The sequence below is a fragment of the Coregonus lavaretus genome (assembly GCF_964263955.1).
Source record: "Coregonus lavaretus genome assembly, chromosome: 9".
In the NCBI taxonomy this organism is placed as follows: Eukaryota; Metazoa; Chordata; class Actinopteri; order Salmoniformes; family Salmonidae; genus Coregonus; species Coregonus lavaretus.
Window position 1 is genome coordinate 55,107,917 of NC_139996.1, and position 16,608 is coordinate 55,124,524.

General features: G+C 43.1%; 1 protein-coding gene across 2 annotated transcripts in view; it reads right to left on the bottom strand.

Moving 5' to 3' along the window:
- The window catches only part of fcsk (fucose kinase), a 45,731-nt gene that overhangs the window by 11,309 nt on the left and 17,814 nt on the right, over nt 1-16,608 (bottom strand). Inside the window, exons 2-16 of one of the 2 annotated variants that reach the window (XM_084168474.1) lie at nt 14,797-14,951; nt 14,351-14,401; nt 14,039-14,164; nt 11,304-11,376; nt 11,100-11,197; nt 6,966-7,046; nt 6,508-6,627; nt 6,056-6,227; nt 5,851-5,957; nt 1,941-2,042; nt 1,679-1,852; nt 1,474-1,547; nt 1,017-1,372; nt 519-735; nt 161-327 (exon numbers count right to left, since the gene is read on the bottom strand). In XM_084168474.1, the coding sequence (XP_084024600.1) occupies nt 161-327; nt 519-735; nt 1,017-1,372; nt 1,474-1,547; nt 1,679-1,852; nt 1,941-2,042; nt 5,851-5,957; nt 6,056-6,227; nt 6,508-6,627; nt 6,966-7,046; nt 11,100-11,197; nt 11,304-11,376; nt 14,039-14,164; nt 14,351-14,401; nt 14,797-14,951 (2,073 nt within the window). Of the gene's footprint in view, nt 1-160; nt 328-518; nt 736-1,016; nt 1,373-1,473; nt 1,548-1,678; nt 1,853-1,940; nt 2,043-5,850; nt 5,958-6,055; nt 6,228-6,507; nt 6,628-6,965; nt 7,047-11,099; nt 11,198-11,303; nt 11,377-14,038; nt 14,165-14,350; nt 14,402-14,796; nt 14,952-16,608 lie in introns of those variants that run through there. The other variant, XM_084168475.1, reaches the window with a different exon arrangement.

Sequence of the window (16,608 nt, forward strand, 5' to 3'; positions counted from 1 at the left end):
CTCAGTCCTCAGGACCCCAAGGGCTGCACGTTTTGGTTTTTGCCCTAGCACTGCACAGCTAATTCAAATAATTTTTTTAAGTGCACCCCTTGGGGTCCCGAGGACAAAGTTTTGGAAACACTGGTCTAAGGGGTGAAATTGAACAGGGCCGTTGACTCACCTGAAAGGTCCAATCTGGCAGGACACTCCACATCTTGCCATTCCCCAAGGGGTGGAACCTCGCCTTGACCAATGGAGATAAATCTCTGTGATGACATCACAGCCTGTCGTAGCAGCACTTGCCCGGCCCCCTCATAGTGCCGTGCAGCACGCACCAGCAAGTGTGGCCTGCAGGGGGCAGTCATATACTGTCACTCCTGACATGTTTCATAATAATTCCTGGTTTCCTTTACTTCTTGACCGCAGACTTTTTAAGGAATTGATATTGCAGGGAGAAAGCATTATGGTGCAAACATGCATATGTTAGCAGCCCCTACTAATGGAGGGTTAGTAGTTAATAGTATCAGTATGGGTCTGACCTGCTGAGCCATTTGGCTCTCTCGGTGGCCAGGGCCTGGACGCCACCCAGCAGGTCTCCCTGCTCCAGGACGGAGAAGGCATGGCTCCAGGCGGGGTTAGCAGCCGGCCCGCTCCTCAGCCCCCCTCGGCCCTCCCCGGCCATGCAGGCCAGCACGTCAGCTATACAGGCCAGGCAGCGGGCCGCCACTCCCAGGTTCTCTCTGCTGCCCGCTGCAACTGGAGCACAAGGGATGACTATAGTCATTGAGAGAGAGTCACCTTTTTTTCCATTCTTATGGCCAATTGACAGGAAGAGTGCAAAATGAGCCTGTGAAATGCATTCAGGCACCTGCACCCCCAGGAATTCACACATAAACGCACATTTAGAGAGCATACACTTCAAGTGTTGAAAAGGTGAAAAAGTAAGACGGGGCCTCCGCACTGCAACTCCTTGTGTAAATGTCAATGTGTTCTCACTCCGCTTCCCATGGTCAAATAAAGGGACATCAAGTACTCACTGGAGTCTAGTGTGCAGAGGAGCTCCTCATGCTGGCCTCCAAGCACGGCAGCCCTGAAGCTGGGCAACAGCCCACGATCGCTCTGGCCCTTCAAGTTGTCCATCACTCTCCTCCTCCCCACCTGGAAGAACAGCGCCTCCCTCCAGCGCAGCTCCCCCTCCTGGTCAGTAAGGGAAAGGACCTCTCGGAGAGAGAGCCTCCAGGCGGCCCTCCACTGCTCCAGTGCCCCTGGCCCACCCAGCAGCCAGCACACCCCCACATCCAGCCCCACAGCGCCCCCCCGCGGCTGGAAGACTGGGAACAGGCGTGCCTCCATGAGGGACTGGGACCTCCCGGACACCCACAGATCCTCAGGCCTGGGGAGAGAGAGCAGAGGGACTCAGTAAATATAACAATTATCATTCCAAGGGTCCAAATCATGATCAGAGTAGGTTAGCAGTCAAGCTAACACGCTTACTGTATTCCAGTGCGGCTGTAGAAGTCACTCCATCTGTGGTTCAGGAAGGTGGCACCATCGTCATCACAGGAAACCTATGGGAAGGCAAAGTCTGTAAGAGACCAACAGACATTCTAAACAGTCTCTGTCCACAGTCCTATCATTCCGATGGTGAAATCTCTAAAGAAGGTGGAAGGGAGAAGGAGAGAAGACAGCGCCTTGCTACCTTGAGATCATCGTTAGCCCCCAGCACTGTATAAACAGTGACCTTCATCTCTCCCAGTTGTATGTGGTGCCCTTGGATGATGTGGTCATTGGTTAAGGCCAGCTGCTGGATGTGCGATGATGAGGTCACTTCCAGGCCTGATAGTAAACAACCTGAATGCACCTCCACTGGACCCTAGGAGAAGAGGTCAAAGGTTATACAACATCACAGCATAATGTTTTAAGTACACATTTTGTTCTACATTTTCTGAGTTCCTCCAGACCTGAAGGTGGCAGTGCTGGATTACTGCTCCTGATGCAACAATGACGTCCCCCTCCAGAACACTGTTGATCACCCTGCCTCCATCACTCACACACTGGGCATTCTGAGGACAACACAGACAGAAAGACATGGACAGATATTAAAAACACACATTGCATGGCTAGGGTTGTGACCATGGTTGGGATCAATTCAATTTCCTTTTCCTGCAACGTTAATGGCAGCTTTATGTAGACCGTATGAGTGAACGGTTACCCAGTACACAGTGGAGGCTCCTCAGAGGAAGAAGGGGAGGACCATCCTCCTCAGTGAATTTCATAAAAATAGTGAAACAAAAAAGTGATCCTTTTTAGTTAAAACTATACTAAATATATTCACAAGTCACCAAATAATTGATTAAACTCTTAAGGATCGGACTCTTTTTTTTTTCTACAATTTTCGCTTAACTGCCTGTAGCTCAGGACCTGAAGCAAGGATATGCATATTCTTGATATCGTTTTAAAGGACACACTTTGAATTGGTGGAAATGTGAAATTGATGTATGAGAATATAACACATTAGATCTAATAAAAGATAATACAAACAAAAAAAACATGCGTGTTCTATAATTTTTTTGGTTCCATCATCTTTGAAATGCAAGAGAAAGGCCACAATATAATTTGCAGTTTAGGCACAATTTAGATATTGGCCACTAGATGGCAGCAGTGTGTGTGCAAAATCTCAGATTGATCCAGTGAAGCATTGTAATACTGGACTAATTTGTATCAAGTCTGCCCAAAGGTGCCGAATTGGTCAATTGATACAGTTTCAAGTACATAACTATAGAGAACATACAAAAATTATATGGTAATACAAAATGTAAGTTTACATACTCCCAGGAATGTCATACATGATGGATCATTAGTTTATACACTAACTTTCACACATCTAGATGGCCGGGCGGGGTGGGTGTGGAGCCAGAGACAGCAGGGTTTCAAACTGTAGAACCCAGTTCCTACATTTGAATATAAAAATTGATTTTATCAAACAATACTATGCTACATTTTATCTCTGGGACCCTTAGGATGACAAATCAGAGCAAGATTACTGAATGTAAGTACATTATTTACCTTCAGAGGTGAATGTATCAAACCAGTTGCCGTGATAAGTTTTTTGTTGTTGTGCACTCTCCTCAAACAATAGCATGGTATTTTTTCACTGTAATAGCTACTGTAAATTTGACAGTGCAGTTAGATTAACAAGAATTTAAGCTTTCTGCCCATATAAGACATGTCTATGTCCTGGAAAGTTTGCTTTTACTTACAATAGTCATGCTAATCACATTAGCGCACGTTAGCTCAACCGTCCCGTATACGGTACACCGATCACGTAGAGGTTAAAACACACTGTTTTGGAATGAAGGTCTACAGTAGCCTCAGCAGCAGTCTGTAGGGTAGCACCATGGTGTAGCCGGAGGACAGCTAGCTTCTGTCCTCCTCTGGGTACATTGACTTCGATACAAAACCAAGGAGGCTCAAGGAGGCTCTCTTCCATAGACTTACAAAGTAATTATGACAACATCTGGAGGACGACCTCCAACCTATCAGAGCTCTTGCAGCATGAACTGACATGTTGTCCACCCAATCAAAGGATCAGAGAATGACTCTAGTACTGAAAGCATAAGCTACAGCTAGCGAGCACTGCAGTGAATAAAATGTGGTGAGTAGTTGACTCAAAGAGAGAGAAAGACTAGTTAAACAGTTGAACAAATTAATTTCTTCCAAAATTAAGAAGAAGCAAGAGAGAGTAGGAAAGAGAAAGAGCTAGCTGAATGCAGCTAGCTAGTTTAGCCTACTCAAAACACCCGGCACAAACAGAAAGGGATGCTACAGTATGTTAGCTAGCTGGCTATGGCTATCCAACAGTGGAACTCTTCCAAGTCAAGGTAAGCTTTCGGTTTTATTAATTTATTGCCACCGGGGCCTGCAGGTGTAGCTGCTAAACTGCTTTTTGACTGTACACTGTACTGCATGATTGTAGAGGGTTTACCAACGCATTACTATAGTAGCTACACTATATGACCAAAAGTATGTGGACACCTGCTCCTTTAACATCTCATTCTAAAATCAAGGACATTAATATGGAGTTGGTCCCCCCTTTGCTGCTATAACAGCCTCCACTCTTCTGGGAAGGCTTTCCACTAGATGTTGGAACATTGTTGCGGGGACTTGCTTCCATTCAGCCACAAGCGCATTCGTGAGGTCGGGCACTAATGTCTGGTGATTAGGCATGGCTCGCAGTCGCATTCCAATTAATCCCCAAGGTGTTCGATGGGGTTGAGGTCAGGGCTTTGTGCAAGCCAGTCAAGTTCATCCACACCGATCTCAACAAACCATTTCTGTATGGACCTCGCTTTGTGCACGGGGGCATTGTCATGCTGAAACAGGAAAGGGCCTTCCCCAAACTGTTGCCACAAAGTTGGAAGCACAGAATCGTCTAGAATGTCATTGTATGCTGTAGCGTTAAGATTTCCCTTCACTGGAACTGACGGGCCTAGCCCGAACCATGAAAAACAGCCCCAGACTATTTTTCCTCCTCCACCAAACTTTACAGTTAGCACTACGCATTGGGGTAGGTAGCGTTCTCCTGGCATCCGCCAAACCCAGATTTGTCCGTCAGACTGCCAGATGGTGAAGCGTGATTCATCACTGCAGAGAACGCATTTCCACTGCTCCAGAGTCCAATGGCGGCGAGCTTTACACCACTCCAGCCGACGCTTGGCATTGCGCATGGTGATCTTAGGCTTGTGTGCGGCTGCTCGGCCATGGAAACCCATTTCATGATGCTCCCGACAAACAGTTATTGTGCTGACATTGCATTTTTCCTACTTTGTTGCCTTACAACCTGGAATTAAAAAGGATTTTGGGGGGGTTTGTATCATTTTGATTTAAACAACATGCCTACCACTTTGAAGATGCAAAATATTCTTTATTGTGAAAAACAAGAAATAAGACCAAAAAAAAAACATGCATAACTATTCAAAGTCAATACTTTGTAGAGCCACCTTTTGCAGCAATTACAGCTGCAAGTCTCTTGGGGTATGTCTCTATAAGCTTGGCACATCTAACCACTGGGATTTTTTCCCATTCTTCAAGGCAAAACTGCTCCAGCTCCTTCAAGTTGGGTGGGTTCCGCTGGTGTACAGCAATCTTTAAGTAACACTACAGATTCTCAATTGGATTGAGGTCTGGGCTTTGACTAGGCCATTCCAAGACATTGAAATGTTTCCCCTTAAACCACTCGAGTGTTGCTTTAGCAGTATGCTTAGGGTCATTATCCTGCTGGAAGGTGAACCTCCATCCCAGTCTCAAATCTCTGGAAGACTGAAACAGGTTTCTCGCAAGAATTTCCCTGTATTTAGCGCCATCCATCTTTCCTTCAATTCTGACCAGTTTCCCAGTCCCTGCCGATTAAAAACATATTCTTCTATATGTTTGGGGAGTCTCCCACATGCCTTTTGGCGAATACCAAACGTGTTTGCAAATTTATTTATTTAAGCAATGGCTTTTTTCTGGCCACTCTTCCGTAAAGCCCAGCTCTATGGAGTGTACGGCTTAACGTGGTCCTATGGAAAGATACTCCAATCTCCACTGTGGAGCTTTGCAGCTCCTTCAGGGTTATCTTTGGTCTCTTTGTTGCCTCTCTGATTAATGCCCTCCTTGCCTGGTCTGCGAGTTTTGGTGGGCGGCCCTCTCTTGGCAGGTTTGTTGTGGTGCCATATTCTTTCCTTTTTTAAATAATGGATTTAATGGTGGTCCGTGGGATGTTCAAAGTTTCGGATATTTTTTTATAACCCAACCCTGATCTGTTAAGTGTGTTAAAAGGTGGATACTTTGAAGAATCTCAAACATGAAATATATTTGCCAGTACGGTACCTGTATGTGTGACAGAGTGTCTCTCTCTGTCCCCATCTTTGTCAGGCGGCCAATGTGCTCTCTACCGGACAGAGTCAGGTAGTCGTAGCAACCGCCAGGAACGTAAACTGCAAGGAGAAAACCAAACACATGTATGAACCACTTGTAATAGGATGGCACATTTGGCATGTACAGAGAGTGATGTACCACATAGAAAGTGACATACCCATATGGAGAGTAGTGCCTCTCAGTATCCTCCATAGCAAGGCCCGTGCGCTCCTCACTACTGCTCCCTGTTGACTGATGGGGGAACTGCAGCCCGACCTCTCCCCATTCACAAACTCGGACTCACTCAGGTCTGTGCAAAGACACATCAACAAATCCAGAAAGAGGGAGATCTGCAGAGAATAAATAACCATGGAAAGAAAGACAATGAAGGGATGAGACGGAGGATAAGGTTGTATCAGAATAAAACCAGAGGGGAAAAGAGCTTTGTGTAAACCTAGAAATAACAGAACTGTGTTTGAGGGGAGGGTGCAAAGATGTGGAAGAGTGAAATTGATACAGAAGATGAAATGTCACCCACAGATACAAGAAGAAAGGGAGGGTGACAGGCACAAAGACAGAGGTAAAGAAACTGAGAATTAGAAATGAGAATTAAAGATGAAGACTGAATACCTGAAGGGGTGGTGCCCCTGAGTCCATGCCCATGTACGTGCAACCATCAAGGGGAGAGGTAACATGGGCCTTCAGCAATCGCTCTAGTACCCTCCTGCAGAAGAACACAGGCCCTGACACCTGAATGGAGTTACATCATTACATGTGCTGCATGCTCATAAACTAAAATGTTGTATTATCACATACAGTACAACAGATAGGTGCAGTGAAATCAGTTGTTTCACAGGGTCAGCCATAGTAGGACGGCACCCCTGGAGTAAATTAAGGTTAATTGCCTTGCTCAAGGGCAGATAATGTTTCACCTTGTCGGCTCGGGTATTCGAACCAGCAACCTTTCAGTTCCTGGCCCAACGCTGCAACCGCTTGGCTACCGGCCGTCTAGGTATTCCCATGACTCTTTTTATTGAAGAAAAAATATGTTTCTGGATATTTTCCTATATTCACTATCTTTGACTTACCAGTGGCACCATCCCATCAGGCTGTGCGGCTTGGCGAATCCTCTCCTCTGTCCCCTTGTAGATGATGTCACGTACTCTACCCTATGAGCAGAGAGAAACAACCATTTGGCACTATTTATGAACAACCATCTTCATGCAGCAATTGTTCATAAACATGCTGTCAAAAGAATGCGTACAGTGCCTTCAGAAAGTATTCATACCCCTTGACTTATTCCACATTTTGTTGTGTTACAGACTGAATTCAAAATTGATTAAATATATTTACATCTACACACAATACTCAATAATTACAAAGTAAAAACATGTTTTTAGAAATGTTTCCAAATTGATTGAAAATGAAATACAGAAATATCTCATTCACATAAGTAGTCACACCCGAGTCAATAATTTGTAGAAGCACCTTTGGCGGCGATTACAGCTGTGAGTCTCTCTGGGTAAGTCTCTAAGAGCTTACACACCTGGACTGTGCAACATTTGCCCATTATTATTTTCAAAATTCTTCAAGCTCCTTGAAATTGGTTGTTGATCATTGTTAGACAACCATTTTAAGTATTGCCGTAGATTTTCAAGTAGATTAATTAAAAACTGTAACTCGGCCACTCAATAACATTCACTGTCTTGATAAGGAACTCCAGTGTAGATTTGGCCTTGTGTTTTAGGATTTTCCCGGTGCTTAGCTCCATTACGTTTCCATTTTATCCTGAAAACCTCCCCAGTCCTTAATGATTACAAGCATACCCATAACATGATGCAGCCAACACTATGCTTGAAAATATGGAGAGTGGTACTCTGTAATGTGTGTATTGGATTTGCCCCAAACATAATAATAATAATAATAATATGCCATTTAGCAGACGCTTTTATCCAAACACTTCGTATTCAGTACAAAAAGTGAATTCTCTTTGCCACATTTTTTGCAGGATTACTGTAGTGCCTTGTTGAAAACAGGATGTGTGATTCTGAATATTTTGTTCTGTACAGGGTTCCTTCTTTTCACTCTGTCAGTTAGGTTAGTATTGTGGCGTAACTACAATGTTGTTGATCCATCCTCAGTTTTCTCCTATCACAGCCATGAAACTCTAACGTTTTTAAAGTCACTATTGGCCTCATATCAATCTACCAATAGGTGCCCTTCTTTGCGCGGCACTGGAAATCCTCCCTGGTCTTTGTGGTTGAATGTGTGTTTGAAATTCACTGCTCAACAAATCACACTGATAGTCAATCAATGTGATTTTGTTTCACTGAATATCTGTCTGTACAGTTGAGGTCAAAAGTTTTGAGAATGACAAGTATTGGTCTTCACAAAGTTTGCTGCTTCAGTGTTTTTAGATATTTTTGTCAGATGTTACTATGGTATACTGAAGAATAATTACAAGCATTCCATAAGTGTCAAAGACTTTTATTTACAATTACATTAAGTTTATGCAAAGAGTCAATATTTGCAGTGTTGACCCTTCTTTTTCAAGACCTCTGCAATCCGCCCTGGCAAGCTGTCAATTAACTTCTGGGCCACATCCTGACTGATGGCAGCCCATTCTTGCATAATCAATGCTTGGAGTTTGTCCGAATTTGTGGGTTTTTGTTTGTCCACCCGCCTCTTGAGGATTGACCACAAGTTCTCAATGGGATTAAGGTCTGGGGAGTTTCCTGGCCATGGACCCAAAATGTCGATGTTTTGTTTCCCGAGCCACTTCGTTATCACTTTTGCCTTATGGCAAGGTGCTCCATCATGCTGGAAAAGGCATTGTTCATCACCAAACTGTTCTTGGATGGTTGGGAGAAGTTGCTCTCGGAGGATGTGTTGGTACCATTCTTTATTCTTGGCTGTGTTCTTAGGCAAAATTGTGAGTGAGCCCACTCCCTTGGCTGAGAAGCAACCCCACACATGAATGGTCTCAGGATGCTTTACTGTTGACATGACACAGGACTGATGGTAGCACTCACCTTGTCTTCTCCGAACAAGCTTTTTTCCGGATGCCCCAAACAATCGGAAAGGGGATTCATCAGAGAAAATGACTTCACCCCAGTCCTCAGCAGTCCAATCCCTGTACCTTTTGCAGAATATCAGTCTGTCCCTGATGTTTTTCCTGGAGAGAAGTGGCTTCTTTGCTGACCTTCTTGACACCAGGCCATCCTCCAAAAGTCTTCGCCTCACTGTGCGTGCAGATGCACTCACACCTGCCTGCTGCCATTCCTGAGCAAGCTCTGCACTGGTGGTGCCCCAATCCCGCAGCTGAATCAACTTTAGGAAACGGTCCTGGCGCTTGCTGGACTTTCTTGGGCACCCTGAAGCCTTCTTCACAACAATTGAACCTCTCTCATTGAAGTTCTTGATGACCCGATAAATTGTTGATTTCGGTGCAATCTTACTAGCAGCAATATCCTTGCCTGTGAAGCCCTTTTTGTGCAAAGCAATGATGATGGCACGTGTTTCCTTGCAGGTAACCATGGTTAACAGAGGAAGAACAATGATTTCAAGCACCACCCTCCTTTTAAAGCTTCCAGTCTGTTATTCTAACTCAATCAGCATGACAGAGTGATCTCCAGCCTTGTCCTCGTCAACACTCTCACCTGTGTTAACGAGAGAATCACTGACATGATGTCAGCTGGTCCTTTTGTGGCAGGGCTGAAATGCAGTGGAAATGTTTTTTGGGGATTAAGTTCATTTTCATGGCAAAGAGGGACTTTGCAATTAATTGCAATTCATCTGATCACTCTTCATAACATTCTGGAGTATATGCAAATTGGCATCATAAAAACTGAGGCAGCAGACTTTGTGAAAATTAATATTTGTGTCTTTCTCAAACCTTTTGACCACGACTGTATATTTGGTTAATTGATCTCTGGCTGAACAAGTGGAAGTGGTAGATCATTTATTTGTTTGCTCATCTATCACTGATCAGAAATGCTTAGCGTGCAATAATGTAGCCTAAATCAAGTGTATTATTTATCTATTGACTCACGCAGTAGCCTTATATAGCCTTAGCTAGAGGCTATTTTCCTATCATTCCAATCCCACTGAAAGCCACAATTCGGACTCCTGTCTCGCATGAAAATTCCTAACATTATTCTGTAATCCATAGGCTGCATTATGAAAGCACATCTCGCCTATGCATGTCAAAATACCACCATAACATTTCCCCCGCTTCTCTGTGTTGTTTCATATTGCAGAGTTGGTCCCCGTTAAGATACCTTGATGTGTAAACAATTTCCTCTCTTCATCTCCCCGTTACTCATGAGCTGATTTGCTATCTGTATTATCATCAACTCGATTTGAACAAATAGGAGATATTCTGTCATTCATGGGAGGTTATCTAGCAAGCTTAGCAACTTTTGTCATTTTACTTTTGTTTGACTGCTGTTGCAAAGTTTGTATGATTCCACAACGCTATGGCGCTCTGTGTCGAGATAGCCTAGGACTACTGCTGAAATGCGCTGAATTAATTGAGGAACATGATAACGCTCTGAATTTATGAACAGCCTGTTTCGCAATTCATAACAATGTCAGTGGCGATCAAAGCTACTATCATTACTAAATATCAGTTTCATTTGCTGTCAAATCTTTACATAGTGGTGCAGCCAAAACAGCAATGTGGCGCAGCGACAATCTTATTTTGGGAGAAACCTGACCATATCTTGGTTTTAAACCCTTTAAATTGGCACTTTTTTGCAGTATTTACCGGTACTCTCGGGATAAATATGAATTATTCCCAGTTTTGAAACTTGGTAGGTTTTCGGGAAAATATTAATCCCTAGACCTTACAGATAATTGTATGTGTGGAGTACAGAGATGAGGTAGTCATTCAAAAATCATGTATATTATTGCACACAGAGTGAGTCCATGGAACTTATTATGTGACTTGTTAAGCAAATGTTTACTCCTGAAGTTATTTAGGCTTGCCATAACAAAGGGGTTGAATACTTATTGACTCAAGACATTTGTACCAAAAAACATATATAATCCACTTTGACATTATGGGATATTGTGTGTAGGCCAGTGACACAAAATCTTAATTTAATCCATTTTAAATTCAGGCTGTAACAAAAGCAAACGGGTGTGAATACTTTCTGAAGGCACTGTATCTAGAGTTTGTAATTCCATTCAGTAAGAGATCTATCCTTAAGGTTATGTACCTGCTCATCAGCGAAGTAGACTCCATGATTGGCGGCGTAAGAGACATCACTAGGTAGTGCCAACACACGGACCCCAGAAAAACCCTCCCATGACATTTCTGAAAGACAGAAGAGAAAGAATATTAAGAGACAGTGGGGGAGACAGGTTTTTCAAAAAATATGTTTAAAAAATAAATCTGAATGGAATTTTTGAAAAGATTTAACTGAAGGTAGTTGGCATGGTCAGGATCATGTCAGTGCTGCACACCCAAACACCCGGGGGAGAACCAGGGCACACCTACAGATGGACAAAACAGGGCAGAGACAAACTTTATGTGAGGCAGACACAACACAACTTCACAAGTGAGTTCAGCCATTGACCAAAAAATAGAGGTAGGAAAGATGTTGTTCTTGACCTGGTGTCATGAATTTTATTCAAAAAGCACTGACCCCAACATAGAGCCTTGTGGCACACCATATTCAAAGCAATTGATTAAATCGGTTTATTGTGTATATAATTTTAAAATCAGAAGTACTAACCAAATTGGGGCTAATAGAGAATGGTATAGTCAATGTTGTAACCGATTTATCATACCCATATCGCAGTTAATACAAACAAAAGTCAATGGACATGACACACAAAACATCAACAAATGAAATATTTATCAATAAAAGACTATAGCCCTACTAAAAACACAAACAATTCACTGTGGGCTAATGAATTGTTCTAAGAAAACAGAACAACCTGCTATCTACTGTAATTACATTGGCAGCAGATATTTATTTCATGGATGCACCGCATTATATTTCGCAGCGAAGGCTGCAGCAGAAGTTAACTCCTTTGTTGGCGACTCTTTCGTCCGCACCCGCGTGTGCATGATTGGCTGGGGAACAAAGTGTGTGCGCGATTGGCTGGGGAACAATGGGGGAAACTTGTTTAAACCTGTCTGAAGGCTCTCATATTGGTTCCCTAATGCCCTAAAACAAATTTGTTCATATGGGCAGAAGATTTACATTTACATTTTAGTCATTTAGCAGACGCTCTTATCCAGAGCGACTTACAGTTAGTGAGGGCATACATTATTATTATTTTTAATATATTTATTTTTTTCATACCCCCCGTGGGAATCGAACCCACAACCCTGGCGTTGCAAACGCCATGCTCTACCAACTGAGCTACATCCCTGCCGGCCATTCCCTCCCCCACCCTAGACGACACTGGGCCAATTGTGTGCCGCCCCATGGGTCTCCCGGTCGCGGCCGGCTACGACAGAGCCTGGATTCGAACCAGGATCTCTAGTGGCACAGCTAGCACTGCGATGCAGTGCCTTAGACCACTGCGCCACAATATTGTATATTGTATATAAATTCATTCATATGGGCAGAATATTGTATAAATACATGAATAAAATGTGCTGCATTCGTTGTCTTCCTTTTCAGACAGAATAAATAAAACAGGGTTGGGCAAATAACTTGAAAAATGTAATCCATAAACCTACTAATTAATTAAAAACATGCACATAAAGAAAAGTGATTTCAACCTTATAATAATTCATTTTCTTGAAATTTGCTCTATAGAACCTAATTATCAATATAATAAAACTAGGCCTATGATATTTTCTTCTGACCCCGTATGGGCCATCAGCCGGACAAAAGTCTTGCTGAGTTTATGAGATAGTGTGCTATTAATGGCAGCACCGCTTTATCAAATGTTCATATTGATATTTTAGGCTATGCCGTGAAACCAGTTTTCATGGGCACACAAATCCAAAATGACGCATGCAATTGCTAAATCAAATGCTCCTAGACCAAAAGTCAACTAACTTGCGTGGTTCTTCTATAGGCTATGCGTAGGCTAATCGACCTACTTGTTGAATGCACATTTGGTATCCAGCTGTTGTTAGGCCTAGGGATATTGTCGACCATCAGCTGATCCAGGAAATATTTTTCTGAATGACAGTTAAGTGACAATCAGCTGTTGTGATATAGCGTGCAATGCAAAAACAGCCAGTGCGGAAAACGGTGATCGGAAGAAAGTCCAGAATCACAACTTCACTTGCGCAACGAACGAGACATCAACATATTGGATCCAATGTTGGATCCAATCCAATACCCCTACATTTATGTTGATTATATATGTTGATTATCTGCTATTGGCTACTTGATTTACAGCATGGTCTAGAAGATTTAACAGAGAATGCATGAAGGTAATGAGTTAATGTGGATGCTACCATGATTACGGATAGTTCTGAATTAATCGTGAATAATGATGAGTGAGAAAGTTAGACGCACAAATATCATACCCCAAAACAGTGTAACGGTGAGAGGTTAGCATGTCTTGGGGGTATGACATTTGTGCGTCTGTAACTTTCTCAATCACGATTCATTCCAGACTATCCATAATCATTGTAGCATCCACATTAATTTAGAAGTGTTTAGAAACATTCTATTCTTATTTACAATAAAAGTGACTCCAAAATAACACAATACATTATTTACCATTCATTTCTATTGGGCATAAAACAATCTGCAACACAAAACAAAACAAACAGCAAATGCATCCAACAAGTTGGTAGAGTCACAAGCTTGATGTAATATTTGCGTGCTAGGAATATAAGACGAAATATGAAACTTTTGACTACTTTAATACATAAGTGAATTTGTCCCAATACTTTTGGTACCCTAAAATGGGGGGACTATGTACAAAAAGTGCTGTCATTTCTAAACGGTGTTCTAGGCTTGAATTTAAGTGTATTGCTGTATAATTATCATCACATTCAATGATGGAAAGAAGGTGGCTTGAAAACCTGAGAAAATGATACAGAGCAGCTTTTATTAATGGATGATACCAAGCCACTTGTACCAACCGCCCCATTAATGGAGAAGTAATCCCACTCCAGGACCAGAGTAGGTGACCCTTAGTCTAGTGGGTGTCTCCAACAAACAGGATTATGGCTAACCTGATTGGAAAGGCAGTCTAGCAGAATATCCAGGCAGCAGACAGGTCCCTGCACAGTCTGAGCTGGCTTTTCCACAGGCAGCCAGCAGAAGGCCCTGCCACAGCTATCCCAGGGAAAGTCACGTCCCTACAGAAAGACAGGAGAGGTGGGGAGGACAGAGAGAAAAACACAGAAAGAGAGAGATTACTCCAATGTCCATGTGAATAATAATAGTAAATTAAATCTCACATTTGAAACCTCATTCCCGATCCAGTCGACCTCGCCGCCCCACTCTCTCCTTCTACCTGTCCTCTGCTACCCTTCCAGTCTTACCGTGTGCAAGATCAGGATATGGGCATCATCAAGGACATCCGCGGTAACAACCTGAAAACAACATTGGATAAGTGCATAGTTCTGCAGTATGAAAAAAAAAAAAGTATGCACTCTAACTGTAAGTCGCTCTGGATAAGAGCGTCTGCTAAATGACTAAAATGTAAAACGTAAAAATGCTCCACAATTAATATACCCCAACAAGAGGGTATCACCACAATACAGTAACAGTCAAGACAATAACATTTGTATATTTCAGTTACAGGAATCTATTCAGTCGGTAAACTAGACAAAAATGTCATCAATATACAAAGACTTTATGGTCTAATAAACTAAAATGCACAAACGGACTCACAATACTTGCAGTGGAATTTTTCCTTTGTCTCTACACCTCTAAGTTATATTTTTATGATATTCTATGGACATATTGTGAGTGTGGAACCACTTACAGTGTATCCAGCTCTGGCACTCAGGTGTTCGGCTGCCACCAGCAGTGCATTGAGAGTGGCTCCCCCACTGCCCAGTCCAGGCTCCTGGGGGTCTGACACAGTGAGCAGTAACGTCCCCTGTAAGAGACCTCCACGCTGCTGCCGGACCTCCAGCTCTGAGACGCACACACACACACACACACACACCTTTCTTTGGTCAGTGAAGCTAAAACTTTTAACTTGGCTCTATAGTCCAGCATTTTGGATTTGAGATAAAATGTTTCATGAGGCGACAGTACAGAATGTCACCTTTTATTTGAGGATATTTTCATACATACGGCGCCTTCGGAAAGTATTCATAACCCTTGACTTTTTCCACATTTTGTTATGTTACAGCCTTCTTTTTCTAGCAATCTACACACAACACCCCATAATGACAAAGGGAAAACTGGTTTTTTAGATTTTTTTGCAAATGTATTCAAAATTTTACAGAAATACCTTATTTACATAAGTATTCAGACCCTTTCCTATGAGACTCAAAATTAAGCTCATGGCATCCTGTTTCCATTGATAATCCTTGAGATGTTTTTACAACTTGATTGGAGTCCACCTGTGGTAAATTCAATTGATTGGACATGATTTGGAAAGGCACACACCTGTCTATATGAGGTCCCACAGCTGACAGTGCATGTCAGAGCAAAAACCAAGCCATGAGGTCGAAGGAATTGTCCGTAGAGCTCAGAGACAGGATTGTGTCGGGAATTGTCCATAGAGATTAGAGACAGGATTGTGTCGAGGCACAGATCTGGGGTAGGGTACCAAAACATTTCTGCAGCGTTGAAGGTCCACCAGGAACACAGTGGCCTACCTCATTCTTAAATGGAAGAAGTTTGGAACCACCAAGACTCTTCCTAGAGCTGGCCGCCCGGCCAAACTGAGCAATCGAGGGAGAAGGGCCTTGGTCAGGGAGGTGACCAAGAGTTCTAGAGTTCCTCTGTGGAGATGGCAGAACCTTCCAGAAGGATAACCATCTCTGCAGCACTCCACCAATCAGGCCTTTATGGTAGAGAGGCCAGACGGAAGCCACTCCTCAGTAAAAGGCACATGACAGCCCGCTTGGAGTGACTCTCAGACCATGAGAAACAATATTTTCTGGTCTGATGAAACCAAGATGAAACTCTTTGGCCTGAATGCCAAACGTCACGTCTGGAGGAAACCTGGCACCATCCCTACGGTGAAGCATGGTGGTGGCAGCATCAGGCTGTAGGGATGTTTTTCAGCTGTAGGGACTGGGAGACTAGTCAGGATCGAGGCAAAGATGAACGGAGCAAAGTACAGAGAAATCTTGATGAAAACCAGCTCAGGACCTCAGATTGGGGCGAAGGTTCACCTTCCAACAGGACAACGACCCTACGACAACTCAGGAGTGGCTACGGGACAAGTCTCTGAATGTCCTTGAGTGGCCCAGCCAGAGCCCGGACTTGAAACTGATCGAACATCTCTGGAAATAGCTGTGCAGCGACACTCCCCATCCAACTGGACAGCACTTGAGAGGATCTACAGAGAAAAATGGGAGAAACTCCCCAAATACAGGTGTGCCAAGCTTGTAGCTTCATACCCAAGAAGACTCGATGCTGTAATCGCTGCCAAAGGTGCGTCAACAAAGTACTGAGTAAAGGGTCTGAATACTAATGTAAATGTGATAGTTTTTTCTATTTTTAATAAAATGTACATTATGGGGCATTGTGTGTAGATTGATGAGGGGAAAAAACAACTCAATCAATTTTAGAATAAGGCTGTAACGTAACAAAATGTGGAAAAAGTCAAGGGGTC